Source organism: Leuciscus leuciscus (assembly GCF_965113295.1).
Source record: "Leuciscus leuciscus genome assembly, chromosome: 2".
NCBI classification, from domain to species: Eukaryota; Metazoa; Chordata; class Actinopteri; order Cypriniformes; family Leuciscidae; genus Leuciscus; species Leuciscus leuciscus.
In genome coordinates this window covers 23,038,698-23,061,952 of record NC_138726.1, presented here as the reverse complement: position 1 = coordinate 23,061,952, position 23,255 = coordinate 23,038,698, and the positions used below count along the sequence as shown (strand labels likewise).

Here is a 23,255-nt window from a genome sequence, read left to right as displayed (position 1 = left end):
ACTTTAAATAAACAGCATAACCCTTTTCAGTCGAGAGTAAATTAATTTTAGTAGGCTACTGTTTATTGTTAACTTTGTTTTTGAGCTGCAAAAAGAATAGATGAATCGGTTCTCTGAAAAGAAATGTTCGAAAGGAAATGAGTCGGACTTCCCACATGTGAATACTCAGCGATTTGGGGTAAACGAAATTCCCCGCCTCCTCTAGGGAGAAGAGAAAAGCAGACTCCAGTCGAGGATGTTGAGATGGTCGGCAGATGCAGAAGTAACAGCACCACAGATCAAGAGGCTTCACACACGGCTTTAATCATTTGCACGTGGAATATCAGATATACCACCAACTGATCAGATTGGCTTGGATAAGAAATATTGCTCTTTCTGGGACAACCTCTTCACACTGGTCTTTCAACTGAGCCTGCAGGAACGCACACATCTAATCGGAAATTCAATTTTTGCTTTGGAAATCTGATGCGTAATGGTGATCTCCAGAGGGCTGTCTGAAAATTAATACGTTTTCATTTAAAATGCAGGTCATTCCGTTCGTTTCGGTAGTTTTTCTTTACATTTTAAATGCTGTTGCGGATACTAAACTCAAGTGTCCGGAGCGCTGTGATGTGAGTAAGTGTCCGAGCCCGAGCTGTCCGAGCGGGTATGTGCCGGACCGCTGTAACTGCTGTCTGGTGTGCGCGCACGGAGAGGGCGAGCCGTGCGGCCGCAAGGACGATCTGCCCTGCGGAGACGGTCTGGAGTGCAAGCACCCGTCTGGAAAGAGACTGTCCAAAGGGGTCTGTCAGTGTAGGTACAGCAGTAAAGTGTGTGGCAGTGACGGGAACACGTACGGTAACATCTGCCAGCTGAAGGCCGTGAGCAGGAAAGCGCTGCAGCAGGGTCTGCCCGTGGTCACCAATGCGCACAAAGGACCCTGTGAAAACAATCAAGGTAAGTGATTTGTGTATAGCAAGATATTTAACATATATCAAAACATGTATGTATGCCTTTATTTGTGCTGAAAATGTAATCATTAATTAAATGGGATTTAACCACATAGGCCTACCACAATGAAATAAATGTTTTCTACAAAATTGTGATAAACGAATACAGGCCTTAGCTAAAGTTAACCCAGGTACAGTTATTGTAAAAACGGTATTGTGGTACATTTTTGGTGAGAGAAATATGGGATGACATTAGGTTACCTCTTCATCAGCTTCTAGAATGCCAAACACTTACATCATGTAGCAAATACAAGCCTACACCCCACTCACACACACACACACACACACACACACACACACACACACACAAATGGGGGCATGCCATACATTTCTGGGTCATTCCACAAAATGTGTTTTTTCCCACTTTAACTTAGACATTCTTTGTTTGTATAAAATCTTGAAGAAATGTATTTCAAAAAATCCCCATATATATACTGTAGATTAATGTGTATCAAGGTTTGTGTCAAGTCAAGTCATATTAAAGCAGCTTCACAGAAATAAACAGGAAAATAACTGTTTATACTACAGTTGGTTCTGGTTCTCGAATCTGATTGGTTAAGAGCCTTTTCCAGTCATGCCATATTCTATTATTAATGTTGCAAGCAGCTCTACAGAAGACAATATTGTCATTATTCAGCCTAATTTAGTTCAACGTTGATACAGTTCAGTTCAATAACAGTGTCGATATTGCAAATTTCTCCAATTATGAAACAAATTCAATTCCGCTAAAGCAGCTCTACAGAAGACAATCATTGTTAGACTCAGTTTAGTGCAATGTTGATTCAGTTCAGTTCAACAACTGGGTCAATGTTGCAAAGTGAATTAATTCTGAAACGACTTCATAGCAGCTCTACATAGCTCTACATATTCAGATAGCTAAATTAATATTATCATCCAATAGTATCAGTGCAGTTTACCTCAATTCTGGGGACAATTTGGTTAACACACACACACTTTAAGGATTTCACAGAAGAGCAGCTTCATCAACACCATGAGGACTGAGTCCACTGTGTTTTCGAGTCTCGTAATTCCTGCATTCAGAAGATACTCCATTGAGCTCCTCTAGCGACCATCACATAGCATAACTCCACTGATAATCAGATGAGCCATCATGGCTGTTTTGACCAATGGGACTGTGAACTCAAACTTGACGTGCAAATGGCGGCTGCAGAGGAGTTCGGAAATAGTGCTCTGTAGACCAGGCATGATTTCCTCTGAGCTTCTCAGTGGAGGTTTGCCCTTTTGCTCTGATTTTGGATAAGACCTCAATACCAACACCCTTTAATTTATCAGTAAAAGGAAACATCAAACTGCTTCCAGATCAGCAGTAAAACGTTATCTCTATGCTGACAGGAAGAGGGAGGAGGCACCTATTGGAAATGGTGCCACCTCTCTGGAGACACACTGAATTAAAAGGCTACTGATGGGGTGAAATTATGTGTATGAAGACAGATGACCTGGTCAGCTTTTTAGGTCTGTTAACTACATAAACACCACAATAATGGAGCAAAACCAGGTTTAAAGGAGCCAATCTGGTAACAATCATTAACCAATTAGTTACTGTTGGCCCCTGCAATGCCACTAGTTTATATATAGTTTATATATTTGGGGCAAGCGGCAAAACTGTAAGCAAAAGAACCCGCAGAAATGCCTATTTGAAGAGAAGCAAATCATTACAGCATTAAAAGTCGCATAAATTATAGTCTATCATTCTATACAATTTAGGCTACTAGGTCTAAAACCTCAGAATAAAACTATTCCCCTTGCAATCATTGTATTAAGAAACCCAGTTGCTCAGAAACAGATGCTGCCCAGATTGTGTGATCAGCTGCTCTTCTGAAGTCTCGTCTCTTCACCATTTCAGACTGGAAAAAATGAATGAGGAAACCATTGAGACATTCATCTTTGGTTTATGCCTGGCTGACTTTGGGTTGAGTGGCGTTTTTCAACATTATACGTAATCGTCTAAATGAATTTGCACACGTTGCCAGTGGAAGTTGACTTACTTGGCAGACTGTTGTGAAATCTTAGAGGTCACGGCTCCGTGATGCAGCCATACTGGAATGTGCTTTTATATGGGGTGTTGCATTTGATTAATGATTAGCAGTTGAGTGTAATTTTATTACATTTATTATTTTGGTTTCTCGCAGCTTCAAAATGATAAAGCTTAAATACTTTCACCCAGAAAGCCAGTAATAAAGCTTTACATATATTATGTTGTGGACAAAATAGCTTTACACATATTAAAATGTTTGCGGGTCTGTAAGATTTTTGCTTTTTGAAAGAAATTATTATTTTAGTCAGCTTTTCTTTTCTTTCATTCAGGATGTATTACATTAATCAATATGACAGTGAAGTGATTATGTTTTTAATTTTTTTTAGTGGCAGAAACAAGCTTCCATAGATTTCAACAGAATATTAAAGTCCCCCTGTAGTAATTTCCCCCCCTTAAAAACTCACTTTTGATCACCAAAATGGAATTTTAAAATGATAAAACAGTAACATATTAAAGTAAAAAAAAAATTATTACTGTTTTTATTGTATTTTTGTTCAAATAAATGCAGCCTTGGAGCATTTTGGGTCATTTTTCGTTATTGTTTATGTATTAAACACATTGCTGGGTTTTGCAACAAGTCTTAATTACAGCCTAAACAAAACTTTAACTATTAATTAACAGAGACATTAATTAACAGAGACAGTGATCAAAGCTAAGGACAATGTCAGCGTTAGGTGTAGTATTTAAAGTACTGAAGTACTAAACAAGGTTTTAAATAGTCTTGAGTCATTAATGACTTCAAATTTTAGGTTAGTAGGACAACAAGGGTGTGCACGCAAAGGAATGATGGTGGTGCAAACACGGCCAAGAGGAAACAGCAGTCAAGCGAAAAACCACCCTGATGTTGGCAGAAAATAACATGCCCTAATTACTGTATCTTTACACACTGAACACACTTCACTGCACACCCAACACAACTCAAGCATGCATGAGGATAAAACCCACCTAGTGATTTTAGACCCAATTATAGAGGAACATTTCCTGTGTTTGAAAAGACTTTCTCCAACTATCATCACAGTACAACTATCATCAACATACCATATTAATCTGCAGGAAAGAATTTTAACACTCATGCCTGCTAATCATGCTCTCTTGAGCCGGAACAGGCTATTTGGGACTATGAAAAGACAGTAGCTGCATTATAAAATAAAACTTATGGTGCTGGTTTTTGACAATAGTAGGATTATTAACATGAGTAATTCTTTCTGCTAGTATAGGTCCCACACACCCCAACAGCCCGAGGTACAAATTCAACTTCATTGCGGACGTGGTGGAGAAGATCGCCCCTGCTGTGGTGCACATTGAGCTGTTCCTAAAGTAAGCCCGAACACTTGCAAACACTTTCATGGTGTGGCAGCCATCTGTAGAGTGCTTTAAAACTGTGGGGAAGTGAGGAAGGTTTTTGGCAAACACAGCTGTGTGAGAGTCATTGCTGTCTGTAGTTTAAGCTCAGCATATGCACTACTGCTTTTGCCAAGGCTATTCTTTTGTGAATGATGACAAAGAGTGTGGCGTGGAGAAATTGGGTAAACAAATGTTTTATATAGACCCATATTTTTCTATTATCTTGCCTATTCATTTATAGAAAATTTTGTGGTGATTAATATTTTAAAATGCAATAAACCCTTGTGGAAAAGAAGTGTGTTTCATTGCATTGGATGTGCACTTGTAGTGCACTTCAAAGATTAAAAGATTAACTTTCAGATAATATAATATTAACTCTTTTCCCTGCCATTGACAGAAATTTCTGTCATTTAAGACACAACGCTTCCATGACATTGATCCATGTTTTCACTGTTATACGGTAGATACTGCAGATAAAAGCATTATGTTAAATAACACGATCATCAACATTAAACTGCATATAAATCAAAACTGCCTTAAGTTATTGAATGAAATGTCGACCGAGGAAGAGGTAGGACTGTGCAAGCTTTGTGTTGATGGATGCGATCTACTCGTTCATTTGAATTTCATCCAGACTTGACAAAAGCGCAATTTTCTCAGCTTTTTGTTCAGAATGTTGCTTAAAGGGATAGTTCACTTTGAAATTAAATTTTGGTATGTTTTAGCTTACCTCAAGGGCATCCAAGATGTAGGTGTCTTTTTTTCCGCAGTAGTTTCAATTTTGATATTTTTAGGTCAAACCGTTCTTGTCTGTCCAAATTAAAACAATTCCCCATCGTCCAAATTAAACAATTCCCCATCGTAAGTACACATTGATGGCCTAAGACACGAAACGAGCGGCTTGTGTGAGAAAACGAACAGTATTTATATCGTGTTTACCTCTTGAACACAGCCACGTCCGAGTGATCTGAGAGCGCGGGCAGGTATAGATAAATACACTAGATGTCGCCTTGGCTACGGTTTCCAATGAACTGCAGTAGCCATGCTCTTTCAGGTGGTGACCACAGACCTGCATTATATGACTGACAGACAAGAACGGTTTGACCTAAAAATATCAAAATTGAAACTACTGCGGAAAAAAAGACACCTACATCTTGGATGCCCTTGAGGTAAGCTAAAACATACCAAAAAATTTCAAAGTGAACTATCCCTTTAATGAAACTTACCCACATTCAAGTGTTAGAAGTTAGAATAAAATGTAAAAAAAATAATTAAAAAAATATTTCTTTTTCTTTTTCTTTTGATATATTGCATGTTCATCTATGCATACAACAAATATTCTGGGGGCCATGAAAGTTTTGTGAAGATGGTCAAAAATGCTGGCGGGTGCTGGCAACTTTTTTTTTTAAACGCTTGCGAAGAAAGAGTTTATGAAATAAAAGGCCACTTAAGTATACTTCACTTCCATGTCAATGTTTCACACTTAAAGCAATAAGTACAATTTTAAAAAGAGCACTTTGTAACAATGTAAAAGTTTTACTTAAAAGTACATTTTAAAGCATTATGTTTTAATCTTTTGTCAGGTTTTAAAGAATTACACTAATTTCAACATGTAAAGTACTTGATTACCAATGTGATGTACATTTAAGTACATGATGTAGTGTGTATTTCAATATTACATTTAAAGTTATTTTAAATGTAATAAATTACAACTTCATCATAACAAATGTGTAATTACAAATACAAGTTACAACTGAAATTACATTAAAGTATTTTAGTACATGCTTGTCCATCCAGTACATTTAGCAGTACACTTTAACCATATTTCAAAAAGTAATTATGAAATTACATAATATAAAGATATACTTATAGTCATACTTACATACATGCGTTGAAAAAAGCACTCTTAAGTTCAGCTAACCGCATTTATTATAAATTGAATTTATAATACATTTTCATTTAACTGCGATTAACATGCAATTAGGCTACGTTTCTAAAAATGTATATTCATAAATTATTTTTGTAATGTGTGGTACTCTTTTTTTAAAGTATGCGAAAGTGTACTTCTTTTTTTTTTTCTTTTTTTTTTTTAAAGGAACAAATCAATACCAAATTTAATACCAAAAAAAACTTAATTGGAGTTTTAAATACGTTTTTGAATCACTCTGAATGTTCAATGCAAAGTGTTTGGAACTAAATAGTGTGAATTTTGTCTGATGCCTTTATATGTTCACTTTTGCCCCCTAGCCACCCCCTCTTTGGTCGGACGGTTCCTCTATCCAGTGGTTCTGGTTTTGTAATGTCAGAGACTGGGCTGATCGTGACTAATGCTCATGTGGTGTCCAGCACCACAGCTGTTTCGGGTCATCAGCGACTCAAAGTACAGATGCGTGATGGAGATGTGCATGAGGCCACTATCAAGGACATCGACAAGAAGTCTGACATTGCCACTATCAAAATCAACACACAGGTAAGATAAAACTGCAAACTGTTTTTATTGCACTCAAAGAGCAATCTTTATCATACAGAAGTCAAAGTGTGTTTAATCACTACTTCCTACAACCCCTTTGGCAGAAAAAGTTGCCTGTTTTATTGCTGGGTCACTCTGCAGACCTGCGCCCGGGTGAGTTTGTGGTTGCTATCGGCAGCCCGTTTGCCCTGCAGAACACAGTGACCACAGGAATTGTCAGCACCGCACAGAGAGATGGAAAAGAACTGGGTCTCCATGACTCAGACATGGACTACATCCAGACTGATGCCATCATCAACGTAAGACACAGAATAACCAAAATAATGCATGTTAAGAGTCTTACTGGGTGTTGCATAAGAAGTCTTGACAACTTCTGAAATTCATTTCTAAAATCAAGTAATGCTTACTAGTTAGTAAATGGTCCATATTATGGAAATGATGATAAGAGCTGTGTTAAATATTTTTAACATAACTTCAAGTATTGAACAAAAATATAAATTGTGAAAAAAAAATACAAATTAAAACAGAAAACTATTTTTCTATATATTTAATCTATTAAAGTCACTCGTCTTTTTAATGGTTATACTGCTTCTTTTTTGATAATCAGCATTTTATGATTGTATTAGTGTCATGCCGCTTGAAATGCGTTTCTACTTTATTTCAGTAGTTCGGTGTGGTTCGATTATATTTGTAACCATAGTAACGCAGTACCCGTGCACGTAGGGAAACAGGAAATGATATCGTCATACGGTAATCAGCTACAGTAATGCGTGAGCTCTATCAGTCGTCAGTTTCTGTGTCGATCGCTTTTCCTTCTCCCTTTTTGCTAAGGCAACGTCTGTGAGTATTTATCATTGTTTAACATTAGATTACTGCTTATTTTAATTTTGTAAGATTATTGAGAAGGCTAAGTTAGCTTTGTTTATTGCTGCTGGTTATTTTTTTGACTAGCTCGATCGCGTTTATCATATAGGCTACATTGCTATGTTAGCTAAGCTGTGCTATTTACACTGTTACTGTGTATCTGGGTTTGATTAATAATATTGACATCTCATTGTACTGTATTGCAGTTTCACAAAATTCCCAGTAAACTTCATGGAAATGATTCAACTGTGTCCTGGAGTTTCTTGGGAGTGTTTAAGCTGAATGGAACATAGCCCATGACAGTGAAAAGACGGCAACACAGCTAACGAAGGACACAAGGATTGCCATCCTACGGAGCAACTCAATATCAAGTGATAAGCGGCTAACACTACAGCGCCCTGTCAGCTTCAAACTAGCTTCTTCCCCTGATATTGAAAACGCGGTGAGTCACAATGTCACAACGTAGCAACAGTAAAAAAGGAAATGGAGATAACCAGTCTGAGACTGTGCGCTCAAGAAGCAGTCGCTCATCTGGTACATCGTCCAGCTCGAAAATTAGCATGGCCGTCGCCATGGCAAAGGCAAAGGCTGAAGCAGCGCAAGCTAGAGCGGCACATGCGCTAAAAGAAATTCAACTTAAAGTGGAGCAGGCAAGAGTTCAAGCTAATCTTGATGCTTTAAATGAAGAAAAAGAAAAGGATGCTGCCATAGCAGAGGCAAATGCTCTCGTGGCTGGTTTACAAGATATGGGCTTTGAAGTAAACAGTAAGGCTAACAGCCCAGTTCCCCAATCGGTCAAAGACCAGCGCGTCGCCGCCTATGTGTCGACACAAGCCAGCCTATGCAGCAGGGGTCTATCTGTCAGAAGAGGGAGTGACTATGCTTCGCCAACGCTTTATCCTCCACACCACCAACCAATCAATGTTATCCCTTCATCACCCCACCCACTCAATGCAAGTCAAACCCAAGCTGCTGCTTCCGCTGACATTATGCCACACCAAGTTCCTCAGACCAGTGGGGCACCGCCACAACAAAGCTTCAATCAGCCCCTCAACACCTCTCCAGCTCCTCAGCTTGGTGGGAATCGTCCGCAACAGAACATCAAACAGGATTCCTCATCTCCTGCGCACGCGCCTGTTCACAGGACGCCTTATGGAGGTAGCTATGACCATTCTACGTCCACTGGAGACCTCATCAAATACCTAGCTCGCAGCCGCCTGGTGACTTCAGGCATCACCACATATGACGACCAGCCAATGAACTATTGGGCCTGGAAAACATCGTTCCTGAACGCTATCGCCGATCTAGACTTGTCTGCTGCAGGAGAACTCGACCTCCTCACCAAGTATCTGGGAAAAGAGTCAGCAGAACAAGTAAGAAGGATAAAAACAGTCAACATTAAGGATCCAGCAACTGGACTGCACATGGCATGGGGGCGCCTCGACGAAATATATGGCTCGCCAGAGGCCGTCGAGCAGGCTCTGTTCAACAAACTAGAAAACTTTCCAAAGGTCACAACAAAGGATCCACAGAGACTCAGGGATCTAGCCGACCTGTTGTCAGAGCTACAAGCCGCCAAGGAAGACGGCTACCTTGCAGGCTTGTCATACTTGGATACCTCCAGAGGAATTAAGCCTATCATTGAGAAACTGCCATACAACATGCAAGAAAAGTGGCTTTACTTTGGTACAAGATACAAACAGGAACATTTAGTTAGCTTCCCACCTTTCTCCGTGTTTGTAAACTTCATCGCAGCAGAAGCAAGGGCTCGCACAGACCCAAGCTTTAACCTCTTCTCGCAAGCTCCTGCAGAGAGAAAGAGTAAATGGGAGAGGCCTACAAAGACATCGGTTTATGTTCACAAGACGCAGGTCTCAGGAACTGCTAAAGCTGAGTGTAGAGAAAGTACGGAACGCATCGATCCAAATAAACATTGCCCTCTGCATAAAAAGCCCCACCCTCTGAGGAAATGCAGAGGCTTCCGTGAGAAGAGCATAAATGATCGCAAACAGCTTTTGAAAGAGCATTACATCTGCTTTCGCTGTTGCTCCTCCACAGAGCATCTTGCAAAAAACTGCACTGCTGAGTTAAAATGTACAGAGTGTGAGAGCACTGCTCATGTGACAGCGCTCCACCCCTGCCCACCTACCTGGAAATCTAAGTCGTCCCCTTCCACTTCAGAGGATGGCGGGGAGGAGGACAGAGCAGACATCCAGGAGGTCAAGTCGACGTGCACTCAGGTATGCGGTGAAGGATTGAGTTCCAGAGCATGTGCCAAGATCTGCCTTGTCAGTGTGTTCCCAAACGGATGCAGGGAGGAGTCCAAGAGAATGTATGCCATACTGGACGAGCAAAGCAATCGCTCCCTGACGCGGTCAGAGTTTTTTGAGGTTTTTAAAATCTCCGGAAGTTCCTACTCATATACACTCAAGACCTGTGCGGGGCGTTCAGAGACAGCGGGGAGGAGAGCCAGTGGTTACACTGTGGAGCCGGTGGACAAGAAATTAAGCATTCCTCTGCCTACACTCCTCGAGTGCAACCAAATCCCTAACGTTCGCTCCGAGATTCCTACGCCGGAAGCAGCCTACCATCATGCCCACCTGAAGCACATCGCCAATAAGATTCCACCACTGGATCCGAACGCCAAAATACTCCTTTTACTGGGCAGAGACATCTTACAGGCACACAAGGTCCGAGAGCAGATAAGTGGCCCAGGAGATGCACCGTTTGCTCAAAGGCTTGATCTAGGATGGGTTGTCGTCGGTGATGTGTGTCTTGGAGGTGCCCACAGACCACTTGAAGTGCGGAGTTACAAAACAGCCATCTTAGAGAACGGTCGTACGAGTTATCTTCAGCCATGCAACAACCAGATCAGAGTGAAAGAGGTATTTGGTCAAGTGTTTAAACCTCAGCATCATCCAGCACCTACCTCCACCCGTGGCTTAATGATGCTCAGTGGAGACTGCTTGGGGCAGACTGTCTTCGCTCGTACTCCCAACGACCACAGACTCGGTCCATCCATGGAGGATCTAGAGTTTCTGAAGATAATGGAAGCTGAGTGCTATCAGGACAGCTCCAAAAGTTGGGTTGCACCTTTACCCTTCCGGTCACCAAGACAGCGGCTGCCTAACAACAGGAAACAGGCTTTCGACCGTCTTGTTTCACTCCGGCGCTCATTGGAAAAACGACCACTGATGAAAGCCGATTTCCTAGAGTTTATGGAGAAGATGTTTAAGAAGGCACACGCAGAAGTTGCCCCGCCAGTGCAGCCTGGACAAGAGTGCTGGTACCTGCCCCTGTTCGGTGTGTACCATCCTAGGAAGCCAGATAAGATCCGTGTGGTCTTCGACAGCAGCGCGTCATGTGAAGGAGTGTCGCTCAACGACATCTTGCTCACTGGCCCCGACCTTAATAATAGCTTGCTAGGTGTTCTTATGAGGTTCAGGAAGGAACAGGTGGCGATCACCGCTGACATCGAGCACATGTTCCACTGCTTTGTCGTTAAGGAGGAACACCGTGATTTTCTCCGCTTCCTGTGGTATAGGAATAACGACCCTACCTCCGACATCGTGGACTACAGAATGCGGGTTCACCTTTTTGGGAACAGTCCCTCGCCTGCCGTCGCAGTGTATGGTATGCGACGGGCAGCTAAGGAAGCAGAAGCTGACTATGGCAGTGATGCAAGAAGATTCATTGACCGCGAATTCTATGTTGACGACGCTTTAAAGTCCTTCGGCACCGAGGAAGAGGCCATCAGCGTCCTCGGGCGTGCACAGAAAATGCTTGCAGCTTCTAACCTCAGGCTGCACAAAATTGCTTCAAATCGACCAGCAGTCATCGAAGCATTTCCATCCGAAGATCGCGCCAAGGACGTCAACAGCCTAGATCTTTTTGTTGATGATCTGCCCATCCAACGTAGCCTCGGATTGTTTTGGAACATGTGCACAGACACCTTCATGTTTCAAATCAAAGATGATCAGAAGCCATTCACTCGCAGAGGGGTACTCTCAACCGTGAACAGCCTCTACGATCCTCTAGGGTTCCTTGCACCCATCACGGTTCATGGAAGACTGATACTCAGGGAACTCACCACGCAATCAAAGGACTGGGACTCACCTCTTCCCAAAGACATGGAGATTGAGTGGACTAGATGGAAACAGTCACTCCAAGACTTAGAGGGGCTCCAGATACCACGCCCTTACACGTCCTTCTCCACCGCGGGCGCGCTAAGAAGAGAACTCTGTGTCTTTGCAGACGCATCAATCAAGGCAATAGCAGCCGTAGCCTACATCAAGGTGACAAGCCACCAAGAACAGACTGAGATTGGCTTTGTCTTCGGGAAAGCGAAGTTGGCCCCCCAGCCTGGTTTGACTATCCCGAGACTTGAGCTCTGTGCGGCTGTACTCGCCATCGAGATCGCCGAGATGGTAGTCACAGAGATGGACACAACATTCGACAACATCACCTACTACACGGATAGCAAGGTTGTATTGGGGTACATCCAGAACCAATCAAGGAGATTCTATGTCTATGTACACAACAGGGTCCAACGAATCCATCAATCACCTTGTTCCGGCCAGTGGAAGTACGTCCCAACGCACCTCAACCCAGCTGACATTGGGTCAAGAACTGTGACACCAGCTTTGCTTAGCAGCACAACTTGGCTCAAAGGACCAGCCTTTCTCCATGATGCGCCTTCGCATTCACCTGAGCTTCAAGAGACTTATAACCTTATTGACCCTGACACTGACTCTGAAGTGCGTCCCCAGGTGGTGACAAGTCTCACACATGTGACCAGAGATGTGGTACACCCACAACGCTTTGAACGCTTCTCCAAGTTCAGCATTCTCCTTACAGCCATAGCACACCTCATCCACGTGGCTCGTTCCTTTGCCCACTCCACCCAGAATGAATGTCAGGGCTGGCACATCTGTCGCTCTACAGAGGAAGAGTTGCTAAGGGCTAAAGTGTGCATTGTGAAGAGTGTCCAGAATGAGTGCTATACAGAGGAACTTAAGTGTATCAACTCAGGATCTAACATCCCATCTTCCAGCAGCCTGTGGAAATTGCACCCCATCATGGACCAAGATCAACTTCTTAGAGTGGGAGGTCGGATTGGACAGTCAGATCTGAGGATGGACGAGGCTCACCCCATCATCATTCCTGGCCGACATCATCTCGCAACCCTGCTTGTGTCTCACTATCATGAAGCAGTGAAACACCAAGGAAGACATCTGACCGAAGGTGCCATTCGAGCGGCAGGGTTCTGGCTGGTAGGCACTAAACGCTGCATCAGCAGTCTGCTTCACAGATGTGTCACTTGTAGAAGGCTGAGGGGGAAGACCGAACATCAGCAGATGGCAGCTCTGCCAGCAGAACGGCTACAAGTAGCACCTCCTTTCACCTACGTAGGTGTCGACGTCTTTGGACCATGGGACGTTGTTTCACGCCGCACAAGAGGAGGAGTCTCCAACTCTAAACGATGGGCTGTGATGTTCTCATGCATGTGCTCAAGGGCAGTTCACATTGAGGTAATTGAAGCAATGAGTACCAGCAGCTTTATCAACGCCTTGAGGAGGTTCTTTGCAGTCAGGGGCCCTGCAAAGCAGATTCGCTCTGACTGCGGAACTAACTTCGTCGGCGCCTCTCGTGAGCTGGAGATGGACAAGACTAATCCAGGCTTCAACAGTGTGAAAGAGTACCTGGACACCCAGAGCTGCACCTGGGTATTCAACCCGCCCCACGCGTCTCATATGGGTGGCGCGTGGGAACGCATGATTGGCATTGCCCGCCGTATTTTGGACTGCATGCTGCTTGAGCAGAGGAGGTCTCACCTTACACATGAAGTTCTGACCACACTTATGGCCGAGGTAGCTGCAATCATGAATGCTAGACCGCTCATCCCAGTATCATCGGATCCGGAATCGCCTGTCATCCTCACGCCAGCAATGCTTCTGACTCTTAAGACTGGCTCTGCACCACCTCCTCCGTCAGGAAGCTTTGAGGAAGCGCATCTCGTCAGAGAGGAGTGGAAGCGGGTTCAGGGCCTAGCAGACATGTTTTGGAACAGGTGGAAACATGAATACCTCAAAACATTGCAGCTTCGGCACAAGTGGCAAGGAAAAAGGCCGAACCTTATAGAAGGAGACATAGTTCTCTTGAAAGACAATCAGGCGAAGAGAAATCAATGGCCTACGGGCATCATCACAAAAACCCTTCCAGGAGAAGATGGATTGGTTCGGAAGGTTCAAGTTGAAGTCGTCAAGGATGGAACCAGAAAGACCTTTTCTCGGCCCATTACAGAAGTGGTTCTGCTTCTCTCTCCAAAGACTGATTCTGTTAATTAATGTGGGCTCTTTAAAGATCCCAAGCGGGGAGTGTCATGCCGCTTGAAATGCGTTTCTACTTTATTTCAGTAGTTCGGTGTGGTTCGATTATATTTGTAACCATAGTAACGCAGTACCCGTGCACGTAGGGAAACAGGAAATGATATCGTCATACGGTAATCAGCTACAGTAATGCGTGAGCTCTATCAGTCGTCAGTTTCTGTGTCGATCGCTTTTCCTTCTCCCTTTTTGCTAAGGCAACGTCTGTGAGTATTTATCATTGTTTAACATTAGATTACTGCTTATTTTAATTTTGTAAGATTATTGAGAAGGCTAAGTTAGCTTTGTTTATTGCTGCTGGTTATTTTTTTGACTAGCTCGATCGCGTTTATCATATAGGCTACATTGCTATGTTAGCTAAGCTGTGCTATTTACACTGTTACTGTGTATCTGGGTTTGATTAATAATATTGACATCTCATTGTACTGTATTGCAGTTTCACAAAATTCCCAGTAAACTTCATGGAAATGATTCAACTGTGTCCTGGAGTTTCTTGGGAGTGTTTAAGCTGAATGGAACATAGCCCATGACAATTAGAGTTTTCATAATTGCTGCTTGTTTTATTCTTCTTTAGTTTTTACTTGCAGTTCAGTTGGTTCTCTTTAAAGGAATAGTTCACTTCAAAATGAGAATTCTGTCATAATTTACTCACGCTCAAGTTGATTTAAACCTGTATGAATTTATTTATTCTGCTGAACACAAAGGAAGATATTTTGAAGAATGTTGGTAACCAAACAGGACCTCAGTGACTTTCATAGTAGGAAAAAGAATTCTAATGAAGTCAATGGGGTTCATCAACTGTCTGTTTTTTTTACATTAGTTTAAGTTTTGGTTAGTTATATTTTTGTCCAATGCTTGAATATTTATATATTCAGTAGTTTTGGCATATATCTAACCCCATAGATAAGGTATGTAAAATAGTTTGAGCACCAATAATTAACATAGATTATTATTTCATTTGAAATTCTGAAAGTAGGTTCTTATCAAATTTTGGAGTGATTTTAAAGTGGAAGTCAGATTTTTACTTTATTTTATCTTATGTTTTGGATTTAGATTTTTGTTCAATACTTGAACATTTATGATCAGCGATTTTGGCACAAACCTAATCCCATATACTGTAGATACGGTATGTGTATAATTGTTTGAAGACCAATAATTTACTTTTTTTTTCTGTTTTCAGTATGGGAACTCAGGTGGACCACTCGTTAATTTGGTAATTATTTCATACTGTGATATTCTGTCAATGTTTAATCTCCCCCTGTTTTCTTGTGGCATCTTGTGGAGCACAAAAGATGATTTTTTTTAAAGAATATCCACTCTTTTCAATATAATTTTAATATTTCAGTCTGTACCTCAATAATTCACCTTTTGTGTTCCACAGAAGCAAAGACATGGCATGGAGTTTGATTAAAATATGACATGTAGCATTTTCATTTTTAGGTCTCCTTTTAATACTCAAACACACTGATCTAGTATTTCATTTTTCTTCTTGATTTGTCTTCTCTAAGGATGGAGAGGTGATAGGAATCAACACCCTCAAGGTAGCTGCAGGAATCTCATTTGCCATTCCCTCAGACAGGATTACTCAATTCTTAAATGATTCAATGGGAAAGCAAAACAAAGGTACATGGGGCAACTTTTAAACAAGGGAATTGGAAGGGGAGGTCAGAGTATGAATGATCTGATATTAAACATATTTTATTTTTGAGAACCATTCTTGCTGGACTAAATGTGTTAAAACTTTTACGTATTGTTTCAGAGACAAGATCAGTGAAGAAGCGTTTCATTGGAATCCGAATGCTCACCATCACAGAAGCGTGAGTGAACGCATGTAAATGAACACCGCTTTGCTGTTTAGTCGTGTGTGTGTGTGTGTGTGAGGCATTCTGTCTGTCTCCTCCAGTCTCGTGGGAGAGCTGAGGCAGCAGAATCCAGATTTCCCTGATGTCAGCAGTGGGATCTACGTCCATGAGGTGGTTCCTCACTCCCCTGCTCAGAAGTAAGTATCAGCCAAACCAGATGATCTGTGGTCTTTCATTTGTGGTTGTGCTTCAGAACTCCCAGCCAAGAAGTTTGATCTCTGCCATCCACTCTGTGGATGACAACATTTTGAAGACTAAAATCAAAAAGAAATGTCAGATTTGTATTATACGTGTTTATGCAATAAATCCACAGAAGCGATTATCATTAGCATTTCTTTACATATTCTAAAATTATGATAAGCTTTGAAGAAGACATAAGAATGTTGAATAAATTCCTCCAAACATGACACTGGTATTCAATCTATTACACGACCCTCTGAGATATTTCCTAATATCTGCCGTCATCCATGGCGACACTGTAGCCTATTTCAGACACCACATCTGGGGCTACTATAATGTTTTTTTCTTTTTTTCTTTTTTCGTATCACACTGCATACTTCCTCGCTCTCCTTTCATAAAAAAGCAACTGGCTCCATCGTGCAGCTCAGTTAAAGATTGTAGTGAAAATTATCACAAGTGAAAAATGACAGACTGGAAGTCATTCATTACTAAAGGAGAGTTGTAAGGGAGCTGTGTGTAGTTTCGACCATTTTGTGTATGAAGGATTTTTTAGGTGCTTTAAAATATTTAAACTTTTGTGGCAAGAATGTATGCAGTGGCCCGACCCAATGTTATGTATTCAGACCCAGTTTATATTTAGTGTCTTTCACTGCTATGTAATCACATTTAGATAGATGTTTTTATATTGTGCTTATATTTGGAAAAAGATGGTTACACTTTATTTGAAGGTGTCTGTGCTACTGTAGCACAGACACCTTCAAATAAAGTGTAACCATCTTTTTTACACTGTAATTATACATTTAAGTAATGAGTAATGTTAATTGACAACATGTACATTCTATGGGTTAGAGTTACGATAAGGGTTTGAACCCAATGGGCCTTATCATACACCCGGCGCAATGCGGCACCAGGTGCGACGCAAGTGTTTTTTGCTAGTTTCAGCCTGACGCAGTTTTCATTTTCACGTCCTGCTTGTTTCATGTTGTTTAAATAGCAAATGCAGTTGCGCCTATTTGCGCCTACCATGGGCGTGATGGTCTGAAAACGAGGTGTGTTCTGGAGCATTGTTGGCGTGTTGCTATTTTGAGGCAACATAAATAGACTGCGCCATTGGCCAACTGAAACCTGGTCTAAAGTCAATGGCGGAATATTTTTTTGTTATTTAAAGAGTGCGTGAGTAATGCGTCTATAGGTGGGTCCACAACGTGCGTACACTCTGCTTATTACACACACAGGGACGCGCAGCAACACACAAACTAGCCAAATATTAAAAATAAAAGGATTACAATGTAAAAGATTCATATTGTGTACATAAATATATGGTGGAATCCGGCTTGTCCCGTAGATGGTCTGCTTGCGCACTTTAACCTTGCGCACGAGCAGATCCATTTTCTCTCTGGAGACGCATTCAGTCTTTCCACTTGCAGATTCCGCCATGTAAATAGCGAATCCGCCATGGCGTGAGCACAACTGGCTTTTAAAGGGAATGGGAGTTAGAGACTCTGATTGGTTTATTGCATGTTATGCCGAAAACACACCCATTACTCATTAAGAGAATAGGGACAACCCTTTCAGACCATGCACCGACCATTTTTCCCATCATTAAACTAGCAAAAGTGGATTCGGACACGCCCTAAGTGCACTTGCACCGTGCGCTTTAGACCATGCGCTTAGATCGTTAAAATAGGGCCAAATAAGTACATAGTTAACAATTAATTTTTTTTGGACGTAAGTGCATAGAAGTTAAAGACACCTTAAAGGGTTACTTCACCGTTTTTTCATATTAAACTATGTTATTCCCTTAACTAAGACGAGTTGATACATACCTCTCTCGTCTCAATGCGTGCACTAAATCGCTGTCTTGCGGCGAAACTTTGTTAGCACTTAGCTTAGTCCAGTTCATTCAATATGGGCCAAGCAGAGAAGCTACCAAACACCTCCACGTTTTCCCTATTTAAATACAGTTACTCGCGTAGTGTAACTCGACCTAGGACGGTGACACAAAACAAAACATTGCGCTTTTCTAAGCGTGTAAAATGGATAACTATATTGTATGGCGGAATACCATAGCAAGTGCTTACAAGCACTTGCTATGGTATTCCGCCATACAATATAGTTATCCATTTTACACGCTTAGAAAAGCGCAACGTTTTGTTTTGTGTCACCGTCCTAGGTCGAGTTACACTAAGCGAGTAACTGTATTTAAATAGGGAAAACGTGGAGATGTTTGGTAGCTTCTCTGCTTGGCCCATATTGAATGAACTGGAATAAGCTAAGTGCTAACAAAGTTTCGCCGCAAGACAGAGCGATTTAGTGCACGCACTGAGACGAGAGAGGTATGTATCAACTCGTTTTAGTTAAGGGAATAACATAGTTTAATATGAAAAAACGGTGAAGTATCCCTTTAAATAAAAAGTGACCCCTATTTTGTAAAATGCCTGAATTAATTATTTTAAAATTATTACATAATTATTTACATTGATTAGTCCTATAAAACCCACTATACATTTTATTGTATTGGGCAGTCTTTTGTGTTGCGTGTGAATATACATTAATTATTCGTTTGATTTTCTAACATATGAATAAGCTGCTTTACAACCAATCTAAAAGTTCTATGTGAATGCCAATTGATTGAGGAAACTTTGGTCAGTTGTTTTGTTCATTATAATTATTACAAACCGCTCCAAGACTTGGGTTGAAGATCCAAATGCAACTTTCTTGGGACAATCCAGAATCGTAATCCATATAACGAGCAAAGGGTAAAAATCAAGGCAAACAATCCACATAAGCAACGTGTCAGAAAACACCGGCAAAAAGGGTCATCCAGAATACAGGCAGAGAATCAAAAAACCAAGACACAGGAAACCAGGATAATACTCATAAATGCAGTGTAACAACACACAAGACTTCACAAAGAATGAGTTAAAACACAGAGCTGAATAGGCAGGCATTAACAAGATAATGAGACACAGGTGGAAGTAAACAAACATAATGAGTCCAGGCAATGGGTTATGGGAATTGAAGTTCATGATGGGAAAGCAAGGGTGTCAGGAGGATGTACAGTAACAGTGTGTAACAGTAATGGACTTCTTTAAACTCTGGCTCTAAGATAAAATACAGGTCAATATATTAATGTCCCCCTGTTGTCAATAATTGTATCCCTTAAAACTCATCTTTTATCATCAAAATGACATATTTAAACGTTTTTTTTCCTTGATTTTTTTTCTCCATGCCTTAAAATAGCTTGATTGTAACTCTACACCTTTGCCTATGAATATGCAAATTAGCCCCACCTCCACTCACTCACACCAGCTCAGAGATCCACTCGTTGATGATAACACGTTGATGTGATTGGTTGATGTGATTGGTTACAAGGTAGTTTGTGACGTCAGAAACACCAGCGATTTCAAACTGCAATTTTGAGACTGACTTATGAATTTGGACATGGTTTGTCTTAAAGCATATTAAAAACACCACCCAGACATATAAACAACATTAAAAGCTTTATTTTCACCACAGGGGGACTTTAAATAATTTGAACTAAAATCAATATTTCATATTTACATATATTTGAATATTGCCCTGATCACAACTGCCACCGTTTATTTTGTGATAATGACCGACTGCTGTATGATACCGTAGGATACAACTGACAATTGTATAATTTCTCTAAATGTATTTCAGAGGGGGCATCAGAGACGGTGACATCATCGTTAAGTTAAATGGAGAGCCACTGATGAACACCAGCGAACTGAAGGAAGCGCTCAATCAAGACACGACTCTATTGCTGGAGGTGCGCAGAGGCAACGATGACCTGCTCTTCAACATTGAGCCTGACATCATCATGCAGTGATGTCATCAGTTCTCAGAATGTGAAGCATCAAACTTTCATCATGTCAGTCATGCGCTGTCATGGCCAGAGGAATGTCTAACCATCCTTCTACGAAACACCAAGGACCTCTTAGCTGAGAGGAATCTAACCCTGAGCTTTCGCAATCTCAGTCAAGTCTGCCAAGAGATTTTATATGAAAAGCATTTCATAACAGCACGCTCTCTTTGAAGCAGGCTTGAAGTGGAGAATGATTTAGTTCATGGCAAATTTGAAAGCTTGCAGTACTGTATTTTGTACAAGAAGACAATGCTGGTGATATTTTTGAAGTTTTGTACCAGAAACAGCCAAAAGCCAAAAATGTAATATTAGAATATTTAATAAACAATATAAATGTACATAAATAACCGCATAATCATACATAACAATACATACATAATTAATAATAAATACATGATAATAATGAATAAATAAACATAAATACTAATAAATGACATTAATGTTTTCTTATAAATATTAGTGTTATTTTTTTAAATCTTATAGATGTGGATTATCTTAATAATACTTCAAATGTAATTCATTGCTGAAACTTCATTGTAGCACCAGTGGCAAGAATCAATTGCTGTGCAAGGTTTTTTGTTTTTGTTTTTGTTTTGTTTTTTCTTATGACTGTCATGAAGTATGACATTTTTATATGGTCATCTTGTCCAATCAAATGTTGTGTGCTAGAGATCACAGTGAGATTTGTTCATGTAATCTGTTTAACAGTCTGTATATGCTCTATTCATGTCCCATGTTTGTCTAAAATGTTTACAGCATGTCATATGACTTGATTACCATGCTTTTAAATATGCTCTTATTTTTGGTTCTCTTCAGCTGGATCTATGAATGTTGGACCTATGAAATAAAACTTTCTCAGAAAATAATCACTTGGTGATTTGTGGATGATAAAGTAGGCTATGTGCTGGATTTCGAAAGAGCAGTCATATGAAAGTAATGTAAAGAAGAGCCTAAATCATATTATTTGAGATGGATACTATAAAAAAGGGAAAGTCTGTCAGGATGACTGATTCCTGATGTTTGGGTTGGAAATTCCAGAATACCCGTCAGAACTTTCCAGTACACAAAGCTTTTTCTCCAGTTCTCACAGTCAGGACAGGACCTGCGGATCACAAAATCCAGACATGACACGACTGCATATTTCAGGCTTTGTGTGATGATTTTACAGCTTTACCTTATTCATTAACGTAGGCCAGTCTCTTTGAAGAACACCGTTTTACAACATCTACATTTAACAACATCTTATGCTATTAAGATATAAGTTGCATCCCAATTCATGTACTTATGCATTATTATATGACATTTTGTAGTTGTGTGTTCACAACAAGAAAAAGTGCACTTCAAATACCCTGATTATTTAACCGAAAAATAATCGAAACCGAAAAGTGTGGAATGTTTTCTCTGAAAACAAGTGTTAAGATATTTTTAGTGGAAAACAAGACGGCAATACTTTTTAAAATAATGTTGGAGAAATAAGGACTGCCGATTTACCATGGCTCGACGTCGGAGAGATCAGGTTCAGGTGATGATGTATCAGGATCAGGCTCTGGCTCTGGCTCTGGCTCTGGCTCTGGCTCCAGATCTGCTGGAGGGACAAAAGGCTCCACAACATCCACAGCACAACTGTGGCAACAGCAGCAGAAAAAAAACCCTTCACAGCCTTCCATACCCTGTTGAGGAAACGACCAATTCCTTTCCTCTTCCTTGTAGGTTTTTCTGAAATGAAGAGAAACATCTCTGATGTCAAATTAATGATATCATGACATAGGCCTACCTTAGATTTTACTGTTAAATTCTTATCTGTAATGTTACAAATCCAAAGTAATGGAAATATTTCCAAGCTACCCACCTGACTTCTGCTAAATGCCTGCATAAATGTCCCAAAATCATATTTCACAATATTAATAGTCCTTTTATTTCACAATTTTTATTTTTCACATAAGCGACTCAGTAATCCTCGGCACGACGGCCATTTTGAAAATGTTGTGAGTATTTGACAATTCAAGTGCAATAAGTCAGAAATATAATTCTATTGGGGACGGAATGCTGTCTGAGAATCGTGTTTCTGTGCGCGTGTTTATGGTGTGTGCATAAATAACGTTTTTTTAATAAAGTTAAGCAATCGTTATTTCTAAATGTTCCCTGAATGTTCATAACGTCCAGTTTCAAAAATGTTTTTTCTTGGTCAAAGGATTGGCATTATATTTTATAATTTTTCATTATGGGAACGTTACTTTTGAATGTTCTCTTAATGCTCTGAAAATGTTCCTATAAAAAAAATAAAAAATAAATCGGAAAGGAAATTTCAGCAAAATTCAGCTGAGCGATTAACATGCTAAAAAGTTGAAGCAGTTATGCATGAAATAGCAAAATCTCTATCTGTTCACTTTACACTGCCCAGCCTTATTTCAGTCTCACCTGTTGAGCTCTTGTTCACAGGAGAAGCCTCCATGGCACCCTGAGCAGTTCGGCCACTGAAGTCTCTGTTGGCTCGACAGGAACTCGACCCGGCAGCTGATGGCACCGCCACCCTTCCAAGCTGTCGGACCTGGACAAACCGCAGCCGCTGCCACTGTCCTGTTCGCTTCGGCTCTCCGAAATATCACCACTCCACCGTTCCACGCAGTACGAGCCTCGGCTGCTCAGCCTCAACAACTCTCTGCATAACCGCCTCTCCACATTGTCCACAGAGAGGGACAAAGATGATGATGAGCCTGGAAAATTTCAGACATCAAAAAATGTTTTTTTCTGTTTTTGTAATAATATTTATAATCAATGTAAGAATTGGTCAAAGCCTATTCTGACCTCTGCGAGAGTGTTGTTTAGATTAAGTGGACGGGCGTCCATCATCTGGGCTCTTCTGGCTGCCGCTCTGCCACTCCTTTCTCCTGTGAGCCGGACCTGTGGACACAGAAACAGACAACTCAGAAGACAAAGACTGAGTTAAATATCCATGAAGCTCCTGGATCTGTGTCTGGGTCGGGTCTGGCAGCGGATCCTGATCACGGTCATCAGAACCGGGTCTCCAAACCTCCTGACCAGCCATCTCCATCCTGGAGTCTGGAATATTTCACATGGTAGTATTAATGGTTTAATAATAACCAATACTCAATGCCAGTGGTCAATTACAAAATGTTACTATACATAACTTTAGTTACTCAAATTTAAAAGTTGATTTCATATGCAAGGAATCAAATACACACATGTGATAACTA

General features: G+C 40.8%; 2 protein-coding genes and 1 long non-coding RNA gene across 3 annotated transcripts; 2 read left to right on the top strand and 1 right to left on the bottom strand.

The window, feature by feature from the left end:
* The first annotated feature begins 201 nt into the window (after positions 1 to 201).
* Positions 202 to 20,906, top strand: htra3b (HtrA serine peptidase 3b). Its single transcript, XM_082152579.1, has 9 exons — positions 202 to 936; positions 4,263 to 4,362; positions 6,637 to 6,859; positions 6,964 to 7,158; positions 15,290 to 15,322; positions 15,618 to 15,732; positions 15,869 to 15,926; positions 16,013 to 16,108; positions 19,836 to 20,906. The coding sequence occupies exons 1-9, from the start codon at positions 522 to 524 to the stop codon at positions 20,002 to 20,004; spliced, it is 1,404 nt and encodes a 467-aa protein (XP_082008705.1). The 5' UTR covers positions 202 to 521; the 3' UTR covers positions 20,005 to 20,906.
* On the top strand, positions 7,165 to 7,964 carry LOC309486512. The gene is made up of 2 exons (XR_014201574.1): positions 7,165 to 7,699; positions 7,930 to 7,964. It is a non-coding gene; the product is annotated as an uncharacterized lncRNA (long non-coding RNA).
* Positions 20,282 to 22,750, bottom strand: LOC309486216 (uncharacterized protein). Its single transcript, XM_082153474.1, has 3 exons — positions 22,459 to 22,750; positions 21,532 to 21,756; positions 20,282 to 21,142 (listed from the first exon to the last, which is right to left on the bottom strand). Exons 1-3 carry the CDS (start codon positions 22,490 to 22,492, stop codon positions 21,087 to 21,089), a joined length of 315 nt encoding a protein of 104 aa, XP_082009600.1. The 5' UTR covers positions 22,493 to 22,750; the 3' UTR covers positions 20,282 to 21,086.
* Between the last annotated feature and the right edge of the window lie 505 nt (positions 22,751 to 23,255).